A 22,696-nucleotide genomic window follows, 5' to 3' on the forward strand; every position below is an offset into this window, starting at 1 on the left:
GGAAGCTATGTCAGGAGGGTTGTCACTGTGGCGTGTGGTGGTCCCGCCCCATGTTGGTGTATCCTAGCTGCTGGTCTGGGTATGTATTTTCCTTTACAGACATCACTCTGACTCCTTTTTTTTTTTTTTTAAAGATTGATTGATTGATTGATTGATTGATTTGAGAGAGAGAGAGAGAGAGGCAGAGACACAGGCAGAGGGAGAAGCAGGCTCCATGCCAGGAGCCTGACGCGGGACTCAATCCTGGGACTCCAGGATCATGCCCTGGACCAAAGGCAGGCGCTAAACCACTGAGCCACCCAGGGATCCCCGATCACTCTGACTCCTAACAAGCTCACTTTACTTTAAAGGAAATAGGTTAGAAATTGTGTTCAGAGTTTACTTTTAAAAATACCACTGCTCCTGGCTGTGGTTTGGTGAGTGGTCAGCAGGTGGTTGGGGTCCAGCCTTGCCAGGCAACATTTCCGTGGCTTCTGGGGGCTGGGGCTCTGGGGAAAGCAGCTCTCATCAGACACCACTGCTAGTTTTCCTGCTGGCTTTGCTGTTTAACGTCTCTGGGCCGAGCCTTCTCATGTATAAAGTAGGAATGCTTCCATCCACAGGATGCCTGCGAGTGTCCAGGATGACTGGAGTAAAGCACTGAGGTTCACCAAATTAATTACTTCATTCCTGAGACCCTGACACCTCAGGCCCCATCCCAGGAGCTTACCCTCCCATCATGCACAGATCCTTGGCTCTGGCTCTGGATGGGTAGATTAGGTTTAGAGACCAAAAGAGGGAGCCATTTATTCCCCTCCCTCTGAAAGGGAGCCCAGTATAGGCAGCCCAGAACGGTGGTGCAGCCCCGAGGTGCATGGAGAGCACAGATTCTGTCTCTCAGTCCTTCCAGCCCCAGGGAGTAGGACTTCAAGCCTCTTGATCCAACATAACTGCTGGTGCTCTGCGCCTACATCTACATTCCAGCCAGCAGGAGAATGGGGGAAGAAGGTGTCCCTAGGCCCTTCCTGGTGGCCAGACTGAGTCACACAGCCACACCTGCCTATAAAACATTTCCTGGGCTGCTTCCTCCTTGGGGACTTCCATGCTGTTTCCTAAGCCTGAGGAGTCACTTGAGGGCCCATGGGAGTGCTGTTCCCGGTAGCCTGACTCCCTTCTCACTAGAGGAATGTAGCTCACTGGGTGAGCCAAGGAGGCCTCCCTCACTTTGCTGGAAGTTGGGGAGGCAGGGAGCCCTGTCACGAGGCCGGCCAGCCCAGGCCTACACTCACGCAGCCCCTGACCCCTAGGACAGCCTTACGCAGGCATTTTCTACGATGCCTCTGGACAGGGGGTTCCCCAGCCTACCACTGCCAGCTCAGCACTTGATGATTTAGGTTTTTCCTACAGGTGCCGGGGGGGCTGCTCTTGCAGCCCTGGTATGCTGCAGGGAGGGAAGTCCTGGCTGGAACCAGTGCAGAATCTGTTCACTCCATCAGCTTGCTCTTGTACTGCCGAGGAGCTGGCCCATCTCCTATCCATCTTCCCACTCCCTGTGCCAGCGCTGAGAGGACTTCTCCCTCCCCACCCCCCACTCTGCTCCCTCTCCCCTCGGCCTGCACTGCTCACCAGCCAGGCCCTGTTAATGATGCACATGAGGATTCTGGTTCAGAGAGGAGAGATGACCCAGCTCACAGCCAGCCAAGTGCTCCCCCTGGGGAGCTGCACCTTCAGGCCGCTTCCTGTCACAGGGAGGAGGAGGCAGCCAGCCCCACAGAGGGAGTCTTAGGGAATCAGATCTAAAATCAGACTTGTGCTTTTGTAAGGTGGTGAATCTCCCATCTGGATTCCGTGCTGGGTCATTTTACTACGTGAACTGCATTCCCCAGAGCTGCCCATTATAAGGTCAGCAGGCCAGCGAGACCAACAGGACTGGGCTGCTGGGTGCTGTCCGGCCGTAGGTCCTGGGGCCACCAGCACCTGGCCTAGCGTCAGCAGCAAGCATCCTGGTGGGGCTCAGCTCAGCGAGCTAACCAGAGCAGGTCAGGCCATGGCTCCCAGCTCTGGCCATCCCTGAAGGTTGTCACTTCCTTCCTGTAACATGGACGTAGGCCTCAGGGAGGGAGCTAGCTGCCCTGCCGTGCAGTGCCCCACAGGCCCTGGCATCAGAGCAACAGTGAGTAGACAGGGCCCCAGCACCCCAGCCCCAGCTAGCCCCTGAGCGAGGGCTGGAGTACTGTGGTCAGCTCCCACGCACCCAGGCAAGTTCTCCTGAGTCCTCCCTCTGACTTCCCAGTGCTCTTCAGGACATGGTTTTAAAGCGATGACCATCCAGATCCTGGCCTCACGATGTGGCCTCTGCCCTCATGAGGGAAGATTCCTGGCCCTGGGAGGCTCAAGTACATCGTTGGGGTGGAAGGAGGCATGGGTATCCCTCACAGTTTCTGTGGCCTCTCTGGGGACCCTGCTCAGGGCAAATTAGAGGGGAGGAAGTGGCTGGTCCTCCAGGGCCTCTTGTGACCTGTGGCATTCGTTTTCTTCCAGTGACTGAGTATCCAAAAGTAATGCAGCAGTATGTGTTGTTTACTAAAGACTTTGTAATTCTGGCTGCAACGACAGTGTCCTCACCCACAGTGAAGGGGCTCCAGCTCCATTGGCACTGGTTAGAAAAATCTGCCTTTATTTCAGGGTGTGAGTTCAGAGACTGGTGAGTTGGACCCTTGTTCACAAAATTCCTGCCGTGGGAGCCTGCAGCCCAGGGCCGAGGTGAGCGGCAGGGCGCCATCCAGAGATGCCAGCCAGCTGGCATTTGGTCACGGAGGATGAGCAGCGCAAAGCTGTCCCTTTGCTGGGTACCCCAGCACCCCATACCAGACACCAGAGATGTTTTTATAATCCCTGTTCCTTAAAAAAAAGAAAGAAAAGAAAAGAAAAAGAAAAAAATCCCTGTTCCTCTATTTCAGTTATTTAGACAGTGCACAGGCATCTTAGACAAAACAGAAATGTATAAAAATGTCAGAGTAACCCATGTGGGCATATGGGTGTTCCCTAGACTTTCACCGTTGCCGTAAGTTTGAAAATGCTTATAATAAAATGTTAAGAATCCGTAATCTCCGCATCCTGAGGCAGCCACTCAGCCATCCGCCCCCCTGCTGGCTGCTGACCTCTGCACGTCCCTACGCACAGTCTCGGCTGCAGGTGTCGGCCCTCCTCCATCGCTCGCTGCCGGTCTCCCGCGTGGGCTGACATGCAGCCAGCATCCTGCGGTGGCCTCGCCACGTCCCAGCCCTTCTTGGTACGGGGTGGGCTCCTGGAAGCTGATGCCCGGATGGCCCCCAGCGTGGGGCTGCCTGTGGCCTGAGCCAGGTGTAAAGCCTGGTTTCTGGTCAGAGCCCTGGGCTGCTGGGGATGGGGTCAGGGGTGGGTGGGCTCAGGCATGGGGTTCAGATCCAACCCACGCTCTCGGGGCACGGTGAGGAAAATGAAGCCTCCTCTGGCCACTGGTGTGACCGTCAGGAAGGGATGGTCACTCAGGCAGCAGTGTTCACATAAAAACAGTTTGAGCTCTACAGAGTCGCAGTTGTGGGCTGACTTGCCTGCAGGCAGGTGGCAGGAGGGAGAAGGCTCTTGAGGACAGTGAGCAGGTGCCATTTCGCTGATCTGAGCACCGAGCAGAGCAGGAGCCACATCTTGGCGATCACCCACTTGCCCCCCACCCCCTCCTCCAGGAAGGCACCCAGTTTACTGCACCTTTCAGAACTGGTTGTCAACAAAGCAGGGCTCCCAGACCAGGGGTGAGTTGTCCCACAAAAACTTAGACTTAAGACTTTGGAGCCGGCCACTGCCTGGAGCAAGGTCTTACGTGGCACGCTAAAGCGGTGCATAGGAAAACGTCAGCGCTGCTAGGTCCACAGAAGGCACTAAACCCAGCACGATCAAATCCAAGAACGCGTGCTACGGGCGGTGAATCCTGTGAGCTGTCAGGAGTTCCTGCAGCCCATGTGAACCACAGTGACTTCACAGCACAATGTCTTTGAAGTCCCATGTTTCATCTTTGAAATCCATGTGAATATTGCCCTCTGCGCCATTCATTACCCATCTGAGCTTGTTTTCCTATAAAACGAACAAAACCCCTCTTGGTCTGGGCCTACCTGCACCTGGAGCCTCCACTGCCCCCCTCTCGGGTCACCATGGGCTGTGCCCCTACCACCTCCAAAAAGCCTCCCTGACGTTGCCTGCCCCGTTTGGGAGTAGTGCCCTCAGGCCTCCCCCTGACTGTTAACCCCCACTGTCCTTGGGGTCCCATCCCACCCTTCCCAGAGCACTTGGACACTGAATAGCCGAGAGCCATACCCTGCCTCTAAGCCTGGGACTCCTCCTCTGCGAGAAAGGGCAGAAATGCCTGCCCCCTGGGCTGTGCCTAGCATGCTTTGAGCCTTGGTAACTGGCTGCTGTCACTGTTATGAGGGAGCTGGGGGCATTGCCAGTTTGTCTCCTTCCCCATGTAGGGATAAGTGGTGGGGAGCACTCCATGTGGAAGGCTTCAGAGAGAAAGGTGTGGGCAGGGCCTCCCCGTCACCCTTCCGGTTCCAGTGTACCCTGTTTCGGGGTGACAGTGCTGTCAGCCCTCTCCCTAGCCATAGGCAGGACAGTCTGGGCTGGCACGTGCTCTGGGCAACTTCCTGGGCCTGTCCCCCAGCATAGCAGGCAGTTGTGCTCCACAGAGATCTCTCCCATAGGTCAAGATACCATGGTCACCCGCATAGGCCAGGACGTGGTTTAGGGCTATGCTCAGAGAAGGTGCCAGAAGCTTGCTGCTCCCAAAGAGCATAACTTGCCAACCAAGTTACTAAGCAGAGTCCCTGCATTGGGATTGGCAGCATCGAAGGGGAGCCCCAAGAGTGGAGCTGACCTTGTTTGTACCCCAAGGCCTCCTGGGTGGGAAGCCAACCACCACACGGTTGCTCCAGCTTGGGAGAAGTTGTGGTTCCTTCCAGAGAGGCCACAGAGCAGCCAGTTCACTAATGCATGGTTAGCTCACAAGCCAAAGGCAGCCCCTACTGGCCTGGAAACCTGGCCCCACTCACCATCCCCGAAGGTGACATCCCGAGGGGTCCTCCACAGACCTCGCCCTACTGACCGCAGTGATGTTAGCAAGTAGCAAGGTTGGAAGTGGGGGGTTGTTGCAGACCAAGGGAGCATGGGAGCAAAGGTAGAGGGGACTGGTGCACTTGGGGAACCGAGGTTCCTGATTGGACAGGAATGCTAGTCCACCTGCAGGCCTGCTTGGTTTTGTTGGCACAAAACTTTTTTGAACTATTATTTATTACGAAGTGTTTTGTAAAGGTAAAAGAATTTGCATAATGTATGTAGGAGATAAAACGAAAGTAAACCCCTACGTCCCCATTGCCTGCCTCAAGAAGGAGGACGTGATGGTTGCCACAGAAGCCTCCATGAGCTTATGCCATATCCCAGCATCACTCCCACCCCATGGAGGGCCAAAGCCAGTTTCTGCCTTGAATTTTTGTGTGTATCACCTCATCATCTTTTTTTTTTTTTAAGATTTTATTTATTTATTCATGAGAGTCACACAGAGGGAAGCAGGCTCCGTGCAGGGAGCCTGACGTGGAACTTGATCCCAGGACTCCAGGATCAGGCCCTGGGCTGAAGGCAGGTGCTCAACCACTGAGCCACCCAGGCATCCCATCACCTGTTTTTAAAAAAATAATTTCACCATCTGTGTGCATATCATTGAACAGTACTTTCCTTGTATTTATATTTGGAAACTATAAACAGTAGCATCATACTCCATTAAATTTTCTTAATTTGCTTTTTCTCTGCAACATTTTATTCACCAAATTGACCCAAGTTTAACTATAGTTTGTTCGTTTTTATTGCTGAGCAGTATTCTACTGGAAGAGTAAGCCACTGTTGATGTACACATGCCACCGAGGCAGACGTTTGGGGCTGTCACCAACAATGCCTGCATCCTCCAGCGTACGTGGACAGGGTAGCCCTGGGGTCAAGGGTATGTGTGTGCCTTCAGCTTCCCAGTGAAGACCTTCCCTACAACTGCCCCCAACTCCCGTCCCATAAGCAGTTGATGGAAGTTGCCATGGCCTCACTTCTGTTCTGCCTGTCTAGGGGGTATCACATTGTGGCTCAGTGTGCTATTTCCTCAGTGACTAATGAAGGGGAGCATCTTTCCATATGCTTTTTTGACCAATTTCCTCATTGTTACATTCTTATAAAAATGAAACTAAATGTTTTCATCAAAATAGTCTATATACAGGCTTCAAGACAGGGAGTTCCGGGAGACTTCTAGTAAAAACCAGCAGATCTGCTTTTCCTCTCCATCCTCTCCAAATGATCGCTTGCAGCTCCTTTCAGTATTCTTCATGTACTTCCTTCCATATTTCTAAATAATTCATAGTGCTGTTTATTGATTTAAACATTATCTGTTTGCTTTCTGTTTGGGTAGATGAAGATTAAATGTTCTTAAGCCCTCGTACAGCCTTCTCCATACCCCACCCATCCTCCAAGTAGAGTAAAAAGCTCAAGTTTTTATTGAATCAATAGTCCTTGTTCACATCATGCTACCTCTAAAAGCATATTGTTTACTTCCTGAGCCTCATAGAATGCTTTATTTTCTCTTTTTATAACACTTCTTGTTTTTCCTGGAATTAATGACAGCCCCCCCCCCTTTTTTTTACTTGTTTTCTGTCACCATAGATGTAATTTTTTCAAGTGATTCCAAAGATCTCCCATGCACCTGCCATTCACTTTTTCCACGAGTGCTCTGTTGCATCAGGTAGTCTGTCCCTGCCCCTGTCTTCCCGGACCCCCTGTTCCTCTGCTTCTGGGGGGACCAGCCGTCTGTCTCCTGGGTCGGAGCTCCTGTCTCCCATGCTAAATTTTTTGTTGTCATTGTTTACTAGATAAGACACCTAGTCCGATACCTTTCTAAAACAGGATATATGGAAAGTAAGTGTCCTGAGCCTTCGCGTATCTAAAATGCCTCTGGTCTCCCCTCACATCTGCTTGATAGTTTTGTGGGGTCTGACGTGTCACTGGCCACTTTCCCTCAGCATTTTGAAGCCGTGTTCCTTTGACCTTTAGCATATGGTATTGCTACAGAGAAACTGAGTCCCGTTCTGACAACCAGCCCTCTTGATATATTCTGTTCTGTCCAGGTGCTGCATGGGTCCTTTCTTTAGTCCTGGGTCTGGGCCCCACATTCAGTTGCTGGGCAAGTGGGGAGCCTTTTCAGACTAAATGGGTTATATACTCCAATTCTCATTATTTCTTCATCTCTTCCCCTTTGCTTCCTCACTCCCCTCTTTCTGGAAACCTTGTTGGTTGGCACTTGGATCACCTGAAAGAACAGATCCTGCTGAAGAGTGACGGGCAGAAACCCCCTGTTTTATGAGGGACCCCAGATGTCAGTGCAGGAAGAACTTTGCTCTGGGACAGAGACCCTCTAGTTTTCCATGCGGTGGGGCTGGGGCAGGGACTAGATTAGCCTGGTGGCAGCTGTATTGGCACTGGAGGGCTGGTGCTGGGGATACCACTGAGGGTACAGACTGTTTTGGCCCCTGCCCAGGTCCTCATATCCCTGCATCATGAACCCCTTGACACTTTCACAGAATGTATATTAAGTCACATGTTGGGCAGGAAGCTGCCTGGCACAGGGGGTGGTCGGTCATGTGGGGGATTCTTCTGCTCCACACCACACCTTGCCTCTGGACAACGCCCTCATCCCCTCTTTCATCAGACCGTAAACCAGAACATAAACAGCCAGCGTCGGCGCTGTGGGTAATGGGCAGAGTGAGGGAGAGGGGAGCAGGGCTCCTGGGCAGAGCGTGGCTAGGTGAAGGTGGGTATCATGCTCATGAGTCTGATGTCAGGCCGACAGACTACGGGTGTGTGTGCCTACAGGGGCTCCCACATTGTCCACACAAGAGCTGGGTAGTGGCTTGGGGCTGCTAGCCCCTTGAGCAGGTTCCACAGTCTGCCTGAGCCCTTCTCCCCATAGGCCATGTTTGGGGGACAGGCTGGGGGAGAGAAGGACATTGCCCAGGGCATGGCCGTGTCCTGCACAGAGAAGGTGTCACGTATTCCATCCTGATGTCCTTCCCAGTCACCCTGGCAGAGGTAAGCCCCTGCTCCTGTGCAACTGGGCCAGCATCCAGGGATGCAGTGAGGAGAGAAGTCACTGCTTAACACCCATGTGATGCACAGGGTGCTGCGGGGTCAGCGTGAGCCCCGGGGGCTCAGAACTCAGCTCAGGCTTCACCAGAGAGCATAGAGAGGAAGCTCCAAGGACCAGAAGACTCACCTGTGTCTTCTGGAACCTGCCAGATACACCAGCAACCCCATCCATGGGGCCTTAAGCCCTCAAACGCCCTGGCATCTCGGCCACAGTCCTCCTAGCTGCCTAACCAGGCAGAGAGCAGCTGTACTTGGACTTTGAGGAAGAAGCTTGAATTCCTCCTGCCTCAAGACTTGCTGTGGGACCCTGGGCCAGTCACGTACCCTCTTGGGCTGTGAGCACAGGGACTTGGAAAGCAGGTGGGCCTGCCTCCATTGGCAGGACTCCCATCAGTCCCGGCTGTCCAGATGGCAGCTGTAGGTCACAGGGAACCGTCACCTCTCTGGCCTACATTAGTGCGTTAGGAGAGACTCCCAGCCACCCGGCCTCCCCAGGACCTCTGGGTGCCAGCAGTGGGAGGGATGATGGCCCTGTTCCTGTTCCAGGGACCCACGGGAGGGTCTGGGAGCCGCAGAGTCTCTGCCAGGCCTACGCCCATAGTGGGTCGGGACCAGTGCTGACGCAGGACGACAGCCTGAAGACCAGGGGGGTACACCTGGGCAGGGTCCCCGCGGCCTTGGTTGGCACCAAGTAGACCAGCTGGTCAGCTGATGCTTCAGATGGCTTTCCTGTATGGGGGGAACTCCTAGGCTGCCGCATGTCCTTGTGGATGACGAGGGCCCACAGCCGTGGAGGGGATCCAGGTGACCCTCAGCCTCCCTGTAGGACCTGTGGGCACAGGCAGGACCCGGTGGCGCGGGGCTGCGGACACTTGCACAGGGGGCTGCACTTGTTCATGTGCGGGTTTCTGGGTGTGTCCTTGTGCTCACGGCTTTGGGTCTACCTGCCTTGGCCTCTTCAGAAGCACTTGACGTGGTCAGGATTTATGTTTTCTATTTCATTCCTAGGAAGTTGACCCTTGAATGAACTGAGCTTCCTGGTCCTGGCCGCAGTTAGGGGCTTTCTCACTGCAGAGGAGAGCCCTTGAGGAGACGCCAGCCACCCCACCCGGTGCTAAAGCCACTGGGAGCCTCCAGGCTCCTGCCTAACTCCTCAGGCTTGGTTTCCTCCACTGGGGGCTGCAGGTGCCTTATGAGGTGACCTCCCTGGGGAGTCACGCTGGCCCTGCTGAGCACACACAGGAGCCGGCTTCCTGCCTGCCTGCCCCCTCCGCTGTGGGAGGCCATGGTCACTGGGCTAGCGCTGTGGCAGAGGCCCAGGGAGGCCCCGTGTCTGCAGCACGAGGCTTCCCTGGGGAGCGGCACTGCCTGAGGTCTGGAGGATGAGCTGCGTCAGCTGATGAAGCAGAGGGAAGGGAACACAGCCTGTGCCGAGGCCCTGAAGTTTCTCCCCAGGAGACAAGGGGTTTAAGGAGGTGCACTGGTCACAGGGCCGGAGGGGGTGCAGGTGGCCCCTGTGCATCTTCCAGGGGCAGTCGGAGCCACCAAAGTGTGTTCTGCAGGAGCTGGGGGTTGGATGTGGGATACAGGTGGGATACTCCCCCCACCGCAGGAGCTTGAATGAGCTACCTGCAGAGGCCAGAGACAAGTGGCCCGTGCTTGGCTGGGGCGCAGTGCCGGGGAAGGGCACTTCCAGAGCGAACGAGGACCTGAGGGGGAGATTGGAGCAGAACCCAGGCCGCAGAGGAGTTGGCAGCTGGGATGCCTGCCCTGCTCTCTACTCCCTGCTGTGAAACAGGTCCCTGACCCCCACTGCCCAGGTGCCCTCCACCATCTGCCTTGCCCAACTGCCCCCGCCCCCGGGGCATAGTACGAGCCAATAGGAGCCACAGGGGATGTCGGGGCCACCTGCTGCCCTGTCTCTTCCTCAGTTATCTGCACAGAAGGACCAGTCTTTCCCTCTGCTGCCCCCCTACACACAGCGGAGCCTTTGGCTGGCTGCCCCTTGCCCTTGGGCTCTGCTTGAGAGATCCCAGGCCCCCCAGTGGAGTACATGCTCCTCCTTCAGCCTGGGGTAACCTGCAGTGGTGTATGGGACCCATTAGGCTCCTGCCACCTGCGCAGGTTCTCCTCAGCCTGGGACTCGTCCCACCAGGCACAGGCAGCTGCTCAGCCAGCCCTGGAGGAGAGGCTTCCCAGGGTAACCTCTGGGGTTGACCCCACACACCAGGCCTGTCTGTCACACAGGGAGTCCTTTCTCCCGTGGTATGGATGCTCCTCGCTTCCAGCACAAAGTGGCATTTTGAGGGATCCCCGACTTCCTGATGTGGAAGCAGTTCCTGGGAAACAAATTATGAATTATGGGTCGCCTGGGCGTCCTGGGTTGGGTGGTCTACACTGGTGCGGGGGTGAACTGGGCCTGCAGGAGGCCCTGACCAGGCTTGGACATGCAGCCTGGGGCTGTAAGTGACTTCTGCCGAGTGGCCCTGTGACTCTAGCCCACTGGTTCCAGGTGGCATAGGCTCAGGGGCACCCTCCACCCCACCACAGGGCAGAGACGAGTTGTCCCTCCTGAGGAGGGAGCAGACAGGAAAGCAGCCATGGGGTTCAGGGGAAGCCCCCGGAGAAGACCCTGGACCAGGCTTCAGGAGGCGCTGAAGTCAGGCACATCTGGACACCATGATGGTCACATGTGGCAGACACAGTGGTTGGTGGCCAAGGGCCCTTTCACGTCCCTGGGTGACGTCCTGGGTTTCTCATTCAGAAGTGGCTGTTTGGAGAACTACCCTAGTGGTTGGTATTAGAGGTACCTGTGGTCCCCCAGAGTATACCCAAAGCCATCAGATTTGGGGCTCCCGCCCCATAATGATCCCCAGATTTCCGGCCTCTTGCCTTACCACTGTCCGCCTCTCATTACAGGAAGTTCTACTACATCACCCTGCTTCGAGACCCCGTGTCCCGCTACCTGAGCGAGTGGCGGCATGTGCAGCGGGGTGCCACGTGGAAGACGTCGCTGCACATGTGTGACGGGCGCACGCCCACCCCCGAGGAGCTGCCTCCCTGCTACGAGGGCACGGACTGGTCGGGCTGCACACTGCAGGAGTTCATGGACTGCCCCTACAACCTGGCCAACAACCGCCAGGTGCGCATGCTGGCCGACCTGAGCCTGGTGGGCTGCTACAACCTGTCCTTCATCCCCGAGGGCAAGCGGGCGCAGCTGCTGCTGGAGAGCGCCAAGAAGAACCTGCGCGGCATGGCCTTCTTCGGCCTCACCGAGTTCCAGCGCAAGACGCAGTACCTGTTCGAGCGGACGTTCAACCTCAAGTTCATCCGGCCTTTCATGCAGTACAACAGCACGCGCGCGGGCGGCGTGGAGGTGGACGAGGACACTATCCGGCGCATCGAGGAGCTCAATGACCTGGACATGCAGCTCTACGACTACGCCAAGGACCTCTTCCAGCAGCGCTACCAGTACAAGCGACAGCTGGAGCGCCGGGAGCAGCGCCTCAAGAGCCGCGAGGAGCGCCTGCTGCACCGCGCCAAGGAGGCCCTGCCCCGAGAGGACGCCGACGAGCCGGGCCGTGTGCCCACCGAGGACTACATGAGCCACATCATCGAGAAGTGGTAGTGGCGGCCGGCAGGGAGGGAGGCACGGGGGGATCAGATGGACCCACCGGAGCTCTGGCGGGAAGAGGGGCCCAGGGGCACTCGCCAGAGGGGAGATGCGTGCTGCTCGAGGCTGAGGAAGTGGGACCCGGTGGCCGGTGGCCGGCAGGGCCAGTTCTCATGGTTCCCCGCAGACTGGGGACTGGGGAATCAATCGGTGCAACCCCCAGGCCACAGGAGAGTGTGCTTAAGGGACACCCTGGGCAGGCCTGAGGGGAACAGGGGCAGGTGGTGTCCCTGCCTCCCCGGCCTCCTTCCTCGCCATGGCCCAAGGTCTGAAGACAAGAAAAGGCAGAGTGGAGACCAGACTCGCCCTGCCAGGGGCACGTCCTACACCCACTGTGCACACCCATCCGCTCTCTCCCCACCGCCGGCCGGCAGCAGCCCGACACCAGCTCCAGGCACCTTCCCAGGCTCAGGCCACCTGGGCGGTCCCTGGGCCTCCGGTGGCCCCGATGCTCCTGGGCCTGAGTGAAGCCCCTTCCCTCGGCGCACAGGCAGCCCCTTGAGATGTCCTCAGGCATGGAGCTCTAGCTTACCCATCTTCAACGGCCAGGGCCCACCTCACCTAAAGCTGAGAAGATTCTAGTCCTGCTCTTGGGAAGCTCATCCTCTCTCTGGCCCAGGGTCAAAACAGGCAGTCTGGCTTCATGCTTTGGGTCAGGAGATCAAAGCACACCTGTGGGATCCCTGCCCCCATGTCCCATAGCCCTCAGGCTGAGGAGGGCGGCGGGGAGACGGGCCCACATGCACCTCTGTGGACAGCGTGCATCCCAGGAGTACAAAGGCTGTGGCCAGGGATGTTGCCACCTGTGTCTAAGCACCCCTCCCCCTGCCAGCTAGCCCTTGGGGGTGACCACCTAGCCAGACCAGCTTAGACAGGAAGAGAGTTTCCTCTGCCCGATTTACCTTTCTGACCCTCTCAGATTTGTTAGACCAGCACTGGCCCCAGGCTCATCACTTCGACATTTATTCAGGGGTCATACCCCACCGTTCCCACAACCCCACATGCAAAAGTACAATCAAGCCTCCATTGGCCAGGAGACGGCAGACCACCTGCTGCCCATGAGCCGTATGTTGGGGCCACGGTGATTCTGTAGGGCTGGAAAAGGGGACTCAGACTTTCAGATTCTCAACTAGAGTTGGAAGAAATGGCTCTCAGTGGCTCCCTACTCCCCAGATACACAGCCCTTCTCACCCCAGGTTTTCCCTGCATTTCCTCTTGCCCACCCCCTGGCCACAGCCAGGCAGGCCCCGTTCCTGGCAGCCCTGCAGATTGGAGAAGCCATGTTCCATCCTGTTACAGATACTGCCCCCATGCCTGACTCCTCTTGTGCTCCATGGGCCAGGCCAGCGTCTCTGGGGGTGCTCTCCCCACAGGAGGCCCAATACCTGGGGTGTAGGGAGCAAAATATGAGCCCCACACCCAAGGTGGCTGAGTGGCCTGTCTCCTAGAGAGGACCCACGTGTGCCTGCAGGCACTGGGCAGTGAAGGTGACAGCCGCAGCCTCATGGGCAGTTTCTACCAGGCACCCTCCTCCCTGCCCCAGGTTCTCTTCAGCCATCGCAGCTGTTCCCCTACAGGGTTGTGGAAGCCAGGAACCTTCCATAGCACAGGAAATCCCAAAGTGGTGTCTAGTGACGTGGCTACCCAGGAGGAGGCAGCCTTTCGTCTTTGCCTGCCTGCCACAGGGATGGGGTGTCCTTCCTGCTTCCGACCCCAGCCACTGCATCTTGTAGTCCAGGGGCAGTGGTGAGCCCGCGGGGATGGGCACTGCGCCTGCCCAGCCCCAGACCACCCCCCACAGAGGATGCGTTGTGCCGAGCAGGCAAGCCTCCAGGTGACCTAGGGGTTCTTTCAGGGGGTCCATCTGGGGGGATCTGTTCTGACACCCGTCTTTTGAAATAGGCCTGCTGCAGGGAGGAGGGCGGGACATGTTCATGAGAACTCTGTCTTGCACAAGCACGTAAGTTGCTGGGGCTTGCCGCAGCCTCCGCCAGGAGGGTGTCACCTCCAGGCACTCATGCAGAGCTCAGCCCGCTTCTGCCTGAGTCCCTGGGCACCTGGCCCTCCTCGAGGTGGGCTTCCTGTGTGTGTGCAGGCTTGAGTGTAGGATCTGTTTTGTACATATTAGAATGTTTTAACTTATGATCCGTTGTCCCAGCTCACACGGAAACACGGGTCTCTCCTTGGTTTCTCTGCTGCATCTGGAAAGCAGTCCGATCTGGGGCCAGGACCTAGGTCCAGGTGCCCAGAGATAGCGCCAGGTGCCAGTACCCCTAGGCCCCTCAAGCCTCCAGTCCACTTCCGCTCAGGCTGCCTGTGTCGAGGTGAAGTTTCCCCACGCCTGGAGCATCTTCTCCGACGTTGCCACCTGCTGGGGCTCCACTGAAGGGATGCCCTGCCCGGGGGCTCTATCTGGGGCTGGAGGACAGAGGCCACACGCGGTGGGCCCACAGCCCACTCCCTACACAGACCTGCAATGTCCCCTCCTGGAGGAGGAACCAGGGACAGCAGAACTGTCCGAGCAATGAGTCTGTGACCTTTTTTGGGGAACTGGAAGCGTTTAACTTGAACCCAGGAGCGTTTAAAGCTTTATTTATTTATAGCTTCTTATTAAAAAAAAAAAAAAAGTGTTGAGAAGAAAATCTTTTGGTTATTCATACAAGACAGACGAGTTGGTGATGGAAAAGCAAGTCATAATCATCTAATTGTTTTTGTCTAGGTCAGGAATGAATGTTAGCAGATGAAATAAACCCTTGACAAGGAGCGCGGGTGTGCTGTGGTCTGTAGTGACAGCGTGTGGTCCCCACGCGGTGTGGCCGACCTTCGTGGCCTGATTCTCAAAATGAGCGTCCTGGCGGGGAGGGGGAGGCCGAGGCCGAGGCGGGGGCTTCCCCCCAGGGCCAGCAGCCCAGGGCGAGAGGCGTTCACACGCTTTCTCACTCGAGGCTCTGAAAGTCCGCGGTGCACCCGTCCCCGTCACCCGTCCCCGTCCCCGTCACCCGCACGCAGCTCACTTCAGCGATGATTCATCGCGGCGCTTGGCAGCAGGACCCAGCTCGAGCTCCGGCTGGGAAAGGCGGACACCGCGTGCTCCTCGGTGACCTCTTTCTTCTCAACTTTTAAATTGGGAAGGTCGCAAAGAAGGCGGAAGAAGAGCTCACGGGTCCCCATCGGCCCCTTGCCTGGATTTGCCGGAGTTCACATTCCCTCGTGTTTCCCTGCCCCACAGACCCACTTGCCGCCTGTCCACACTCGCACACACGTGTACACATTCACACGTACACTCAGGCCTGCTTTTCTCTGAAATACCTGAAAATACGGCCCAGTCCCCAGAATCCTAATCACATCGGCACGTAGCTAAGAAGGACATTCTGCTACGAAACCCAACGGCATGGTCGTGTCCCCAGCGTGGCGGTGACCCCAGCGCACGGACGGTCCGGTCCATTTCCCGGTCGTCCCCACGGGGTCTTCAGGTCGCATTTGTGAGCCCAGGGCCGTGCCAGTGCCCGGCGCTCCTGTGTCTCCTCGCACACAGCGGAGTCCCGCCGGCCGCCAGCCCCTTCCCTTAGCGCTGGCATCTGGACATAGGCCAGTTGTCTCTTTAAAGGTCTGCATCGTTCTGTCCTCTCGTGACCAGGTCCTGCCAAACGTGGTCACCAATGCCAGATGCGGCCACGGACCCATGGAGTCCAGCGCTCTGATGAGCCTGGGAGGGAGAGCCCTTGCTTCCCTTCTGGGCCTGAGCGGACCACAGGGCCGATGAAGCATCAGCTGTCACCTCCCGTTCAGGGAATGCTCGGTTACGCTCCGAGCAGGAAGCTCCTGCTGCGGACGGTCTAGGGCCCGGGGCCCTGGCGCACCAACTGTGCACCTGCACGACGGTCCCGGGGAGACCCAGCAGGCTGAGTCAGAAGCCACTGAGTCAGTGACTTCACACGCAACGTTGAAGCTGGTGGTTCAGACCGCAGCCCTTCCTCCCCCTCCCAGATTGTGGATCTGGATCCTCCTATGTTCTGAGAGGAAGAGCAGGGCAGCTGAGGCTTCTCTGCCGCAGAGAGGAGCCCCCCAACAACTGAGCGGCGGAGCAGAAACCCAGGAGAGGGGGCTCATCGCTAGGTCCCACAGCAGTCCAAGGCGCGAACGTGGCCGCTGCCTGGTGGCTGAGCTGTCCCACATCGGGCAGACACAGCTGACCCTTAAACCCCAACCTTCAGCCCCAAACACCGTTCTTGACCATCTGAATCCAAGGGAGCATCTCTTTAGTAGCAGAGTCCGGCTACTAGAGGCATCGCACATGGAACCCCAGTGTGAAAACGCCAGTGCGGCCCCCCACACCCCCAGGTTTGGCCTCTCCTGAACGTTTCAGTAGGAGCCTGCAGCCTGGCTGCCCATCAGGGAGCACAGGGTGGACGTGTCCACTTCATGATGGGGCCAGCGCGCTCCGGGGGCCAAGGTCCCGATGAGACAAAGGCAGAGTCAGTCCTGAGAATACCTCCTCCCGAAGATGAGGGCTGTCACCTTCCTACTTCTATTGAAGTCGGAGGCCCCTTGAGGCGCCTGGGTGGCTCCATCGATGAAGCGCTGGACTCTGGTTCTGGCTCAGGTTATGATCTCAGGGTTGTGAGATCAAGCCCCAAGTGGGGCCCACGCTGGGTGCGGAGCCTGTCAAGGATTCTCTCCTTCTGCTCCTGTCCCCCAGCACTGCTGGCTCTCGATCTCAGAAAATAAATACAAATCAAGTTGGAGGCCCCCTTCAGCCTCCCTGAGCTCAAGGCTGGGAGGCTCCTGAGTTCTGCCCAGCCCCTCACTCCCTTCCTACTCCCAGCAGTGGCCTCCCCTGTGTCAGCCAGGGGGTGGACACTGTCCCCCCACAGTGGGCCCTGCCCCTCACCCACCGCTAGGCAAACCCCAGTCTAACGGAGCTCCTCTGATGTCCCGGCCTGGCCCAGCCCCCCTCCCCATCCAGCCCACTGCTGCCCCCCTGCTGTCCCCTCTTCATACCCAACATTCTAGGGGACCAACAGCTGCCACTTCCTAGGACGGGCCTGCTACTAACTTGCTTTCCCTGGATCTTGACCCCAAAATCTGGCAGCCACTTGTCCTCACTTAGTGCTCCGTGTGGTTCCAGTTCTCTCTTCCCAGAGGAAAGTACTCCCTACTCACCCCACCTGGGCAGAGTCCCCTTTCCGCTGCCACAGAAAAGAGCCTGTCCTCTGCCCTCCATGCTTCCAGCCCAGAGCACACAAGTTCCCCAGAGGCCAAAGGCCAACCCCAGGGGGATGGCAGCCCACAGCCCCCTCCCGGGAGTACATGCCTGGTCTCGGGGATCTCCAAGCCTGGGAGGCCTCCAGAGGAAGCTGTGTGCATTGATGTCGTGGGGACCCTTTGCCTGTCATCCCCTTCTGGCTGGCCAGCCCCCTCCCCACAAGCTTTTGCCCCAGTGCACTGGGGTGGGCACCCAGCCTCCTTAACAAGGCCTAGCTTGAAGGGCTTCACGTCCATATCCCAGGAGACCACCTGCTATGAGATGCTGGTCTTGGGTCCTCTCCCTGCTGCAGCAACAGGGAAATCTCTCGGGAGTTCAGCTTGTGGTCAGATCAGGCTTTGGATTCCAACTAAACCTCCACCTGCTATCTCTAAAATGGGAAAGTTCCGGAGGAGGAGGAGCCAGACCCGGGCAGGGCGCATCACGTCGCAGCCTAGGCCTTCATGTCCAGCTCCAGCTCTGACCCCGAACAAGCCTCTGGGGAGGGTGCACAGACTCCTGACCCTTCCCATCACCAGCTCTGTCACCCTCCACACTGTCCATCATGGAGCAAAGCCAATGGGCACACTTTCCCCTTTCTTTTCCTCAAAGGACCATGACAGTTTCTCAGACCCCCTGCCCCCCAGCCCCATCCATCCCACCTGGTCAGCGCCATCTGGTTTCCTGCTCCTAGAGGTTAGGTGGGTCACCTTCTCTGGCTGCCGGACCCTCCTGACCCCCACCTGCGGGACCTTCCACCTCCACCGATCCCCAGTCCTGGGGCCCTCTTGGCTGTGCTCTGGGTGCGCCAGGTGGGACTGGGCAGGCCCAGGGGAGGAGTTTACATGGCACTGCCCAGACTTGCCCCAAAACAGGCCTTTTGTAAAGAAACTCACATCTGCACTTCAAGTCTCCATTCCCTCTGTCGTGGGTTTAATTTCTTTTTTTAATTTGTTCAGGTTAACTGTGTCTAATGGTTAGGAACTGTTAGGGCTCCCCCTGTTCCCCTCTGCTTCCCCGCTCTCCGGGTGACATCGGGCCCAGGGGCACCGCATCCCCCAGGGATGGGTGGCAGGGAGCTTGCACGAGCTCCCCTGCACTGTCCGTGCTCCCCAGCTGCACTGCCCGGTGTGCAGGGCCTGAGGGCTCCCGTCTAGCCTCGGGTCAGGTGAGGCTCAGCGATGTGTCCCGGCCCGTCCGCCGCTGCGCCCCCCGCCCCTCCCCGCGCCCACGCGGCCCAGGGCTCGGGCCTTCCCGACGGGCGGGCGCATCAGCCACAGGGGCCTGCTGCCCGCCCGGCCTTGCCGCCTTCCCGCTCGGGGCTCCGGGGCGCAGACAGGCTGGGCAGGTCCCCTCCCGGGCCCCTCAGCCCCGCGCGCGGCCCGACACCCGGGGCCCTCCCCTCGCCATCCGCCCGGGCCCCCCCAGGGTCGCCCCCTGCCGCCTGCTGCGTGGCTCTGCAGGACCCAAAGCCCCTCCGACCCGAAGCCCAAGGCCACGAGCCGCGGTCCTTTCTCCGACAGAAGCCGAGCTCCCGGGCCGCGGCCGCCCTGGGCCCCGCGGGAGGCGGAGGAGCCGGCCTGAGCCCCCCGGCGCCCGCCCTTCCCGCCCCGGCCCCAGCTCGGCCCGCCCCGGCCCAGCCCACGACCCCGCCCCCGCCCCTGGCCCCGCCCCGCTCGCAGGAGTCCCGGCCCCGCCCCCGGCCCCGCCCCCGCCCCGTGGCGCTCCGCTGGGAGTTCCGGCCCCGGCCCCGGCCCCGCCCCCTGGCCCCGCCCACGGCCCCGCCCCGCTCCGCTCTCAGGAGTCACGGCCCCGCCCACGGCCCCGCCCCGCTCGCAGGAGTCCCGGCCCCGCCCCCTGGCCCCGCTCGCAGGAGTCCCGGCCCCGCCCACGGCCCCGCCCACGGCCCCGCCCACGGCCCCGCCCACGGCGCTCCGCTCGGAGTCCCGGCCCCGCCTCTGGCCCCGCCCCCGGCCCCGCCTCCCCCGCCCCGCAGGGAGGGATTCGCCCACCTCAAAGGCTCTTAAGCTGAGGCGTCGCGGGACACCCCGCCGGCTGCCCGGGTTCCGGCCCCGCCCTCGCTGCAGGGCCCACTGCCCGCCCGGCTGCAGGCTGCAGCCCAACCCCTCCAGTGAGACGCGTCTACCCGCTGAACTCCGGCCGACACTGTGCGAGAGGCGGCGATCGCGGCCCGGACACAACCTGAAAGAGGAGCAGGGATCTTTCCCCCGACTCCGGCCTGGTGGCTGAATGAAGACGCGATGGCTGGAGTCAAGCAGCCACTTTGGACCACGAAGTAGAAGCCTCCTGTGGAGGATGGCCAAGCAATAGGGCAGGTCCCTGATGACTGTGAGCCCCCCACCGGCCCTGGGCTGCCGACCTGCCGACCTCAAGACGCAAGAGAGAAATCAACGTGAGCCTTGCTCGAGCCGCTGCTGGGAGCTTGCGTCGCTCTTAATGAACCTGACGCTGACCACCGTGGACCCCGGGGCGCGGCACTGCAGACGGCGCTTCTGCAAAGGCAGCACAGCTGCAGGCTGCAGCCCCAGTGACAACACCTGCGTCCCAGGACTGCTTCAAGCCTGCCCACCTGCGCTCTTGGCCCCTACACATGCGGGGAGGGGGCCCGGGGAAGTTTTCCTCTGCACCTTTTGTACTTTCTGAATTTTGCAAACGTGAATAAAATACCTGATCAACACAGAGATGGTCCAAAGTAAAACCTAATGCAAAATGGAACGTAAGAGGTAAATTCATGACAGTGATTTTCTCGGCGTTCACAGAACACAGAGAGACGGGGGGGCTCATCTCGGAGGAATATGGGAACTTCACTCTATCTGGAACATTTTACATATCATAGGGTGAAAATAAGGCAGATGAAGGAAGGGCAACTGCCCTTTCTGAGTACATGGAGGCTTGTCATGTTATTCTTTGTACTTTTCCATACGGTTTTGTTTCTCAAAATGGAACCATCATGGTTAAAAGTCTGCATGTGAGGCAAGTGCAGACACTGGGGCAGCCCACTCGGGCCCTGAAACACGAGGGGACACCTGGGGACGGCCTGGGCCAGGTTCTCCTAGGCTGAGACATGGGGCTCAGGGGTGTGAAACTTTGCAAACTCCGGTTTCACGTCATTTTGGTGGGTCATTGAGAGAGTAACCCTCGCCAGGTCTTGATTTCCCCTCATTCCGGAGAGAGACTTTCACTGGGTACAGGATCCTGAGCCGAGAGCTCTTTTCTGACCAACCCCTGTGGGTCCTGATGAGAAACCACTGTCATTCGGATGAGTTTTTTCCCTATAGGAATATGCTGCTTTCCTCTGGCCGCTTCAAGACTTTTTTTCTTTGTCTTTAGTTTTAAAGAATTTCATGGTGATGTCTCTTGAAGTGAGTTTCCTTGCGCTTATCATGTTGGGCAGTCACTGAGCTTCCGGAATCTGCCAACGTTAGTCTCTCGACGAATTTGCAAGATTTTACAGCCATTATTTCTTCAAGTATTTAGTGAGCTCCATCTTCTTCCTTCTCTCCTTCCGGGACTCAGACGACATTAATGCAAGATCTTCCTTAGGTCCCTTAGGTCCTGAGGTTCTGTTCCCCCACCGCTCCCCGCCCCTTCACCACCATTGTTCGCACTGGGTCTTTCCTACCGTCCGTCTTCCCATTCACTGATTCTTCCCTCTGTTCCCCTCTACTACTGAGCCCATCCACTGAGCTATTTATTTCCATTATTGTATCTTCAGCTCTGAAACTTCCACTTGATTCTTCTTCACACCTTCTGTTCTTTGTCAAGACTTTGTTTTTTAGGGTTGCCTGCGTGGCTCAGCGATTGAGCATCTGCCTTGGGCTCAGGCCTTAATCCCAGAGTCCCGCGTCGGGCTCCCTGCATGGAGCCTGCTTCTCCCTCTGCCTCTGTCTCTGCCTCCCTCTGTGTCTCTCATGAATAAATAAAATAAAAACTCTTTAAAAAAAAAGACTTTGTTTTTTTAATACCTTTCAAGAGTGTTCATAACTGTTCACCACAGCATTTTTATCATAGTGGCTTAAAAAATCTTGTCAAGTGGGACACCTGGGTGGCTCAGTGGTTAAGCACCTGCCTTCATCTCAAGGCGTGATCCTGGAGTCCCGGGATCAAGTCCCACATCAGGCTCCCTGCATGGAGCCTGCCTCTGCCTCTGCCTATGTCTCTGCCTCTCTCTATGTGTCTTTCATGAATAAATAAATAAAATCTTTTTTAAAACAATCTTGTTAGGTAATTCTAATAAGTCTGTCATCTTGATGTTGCCGTCTACTAATCATCTTTTTCACTCAGCTTAAGATTTTCCTGGTTCTTGGTATGATGAGAGATTTCCTCTTGAAACCTGGCATTTTTATATTATAAAACTCTGGACCTTATTTAAAATTTTTCTTTTAGCTGGTTTTCACAAACCCAGTGCTGGCAGGAAAATAAGGGCTGCTGCTTCCTTACTGCCAGGTGTAGGTAGAAATTCAGCTTCCCCATTTGGCCTCTTTAACACGTGAAGTGGTGGGGGGGCTCCTCATTATTGACACTCACAGGGGGCTTATGGTGATAAGAGTCCTAGCTCCCTACTTGGCCTTCTCTGTCCCCATCTGGTAGGGATGTTGGGGCCTGGTGATAGTGTAGGATTCTCACCTGGCCTGGCCCATTGGAGGTGGGTGTGGGGCCACAGACTTTCCTGCAGTGTTTGGCTGGAGTAGAGTGGATAACGGTGGAATTTTCTGTTCTTCTTGGCTGATCCTTTACTGGTCTTTGGGCTAAGAAAGCAGGCTTTCTTGAGACTTTCTGTCCGTACCCATTGGTATTTCTGGGTTGTGTGTGATCCAATTCTGGGACACATGAGACAAAAAGACAATGTGGGGACTCACTACCGTGTCATTTCTCAGGTCTCAAGGCTCCTACATGGTTCATCTTCTTTTCTCTGCTTTCAGAGTCTAGGTATGACAGATAGATGATAGGTAGATAGATAATAGGGGTACCTGGATAGAGGTCAGCAGGGAGCCTGCCTGTGACTCTCTTTGCCCCTCTTCCTCTGCCCCTCCCCCTGCTCAAGCATGCTTGCTCTCTCTCTCTCAAATAAATAAATCTTAAAAAAAAAAAAAAAAGATAAATGATACAGATAGGTGATCTAAATCATAGATAGATATTCTATATAAATATCTCCATCTTTATAAAAATCTAGGGTTTTTAGTTTTACTTGGCGGGAGGAATGGGGAAAAGTATGTCTGCTCCATGTTCCCAGAAACAGAAGTTCCCTATCTAGAAGCATTTTATTTCAGCCAAGCTGCCTTGGGACATGGTTGTTCTAACCCAGGACTAGCATCAACACTGCCTTCAATCAGCTTACAGGAGGCTCCATGCCCACCTCAGGCACAGTCATTGAGAAAGTTGGGGTGAGGATGAAACAATGACCACAACAAGCCTTCGCTGCTCCCCCCGTCAGCGAATGCCCACTCAGCGGGACTCCGGGACCCCGCAGCAAGCATGGGCTGGAGCAGCCTGGCCTCTGGCCCCAGCCCTCTCCTGACACTATTTTTGATTCTGCCACCGGAGGGAGGACTGACGCCCGTCTCCAAGCC

General features: G+C 57.2%; 1 protein-coding gene across 1 annotated transcript in view; it reads left to right on the top strand.

The window, feature by feature from the left end:
• The window catches only part of HS6ST1 (heparan sulfate 6-O-sulfotransferase 1), a 42,094-nt gene extending 27,471 nt beyond the window's left edge, over positions 1 to 14,623 (top strand). Inside the window, exon 2 of the mRNA XM_041739476.1 lies at positions 11,107 to 14,623. Within this exon, the coding sequence (XP_041595410.1) occupies positions 11,107 to 11,815 (709 nt within the window). The 3' untranslated portion in view covers positions 11,816 to 14,623. The remainder of the gene's footprint in view (positions 1 to 11,106) is intronic.
• The last annotated feature ends 8,073 nt before the right edge of the window (positions 14,624 to 22,696 follow it).

Source organism: Vulpes lagopus, chromosome 24, assembly GCF_018345385.1.
Source record: "Vulpes lagopus strain Blue_001 chromosome 24, ASM1834538v1, whole genome shotgun sequence".
NCBI lineage: Eukaryota > Metazoa > Chordata > Mammalia > Carnivora > Canidae > Vulpes > Vulpes lagopus.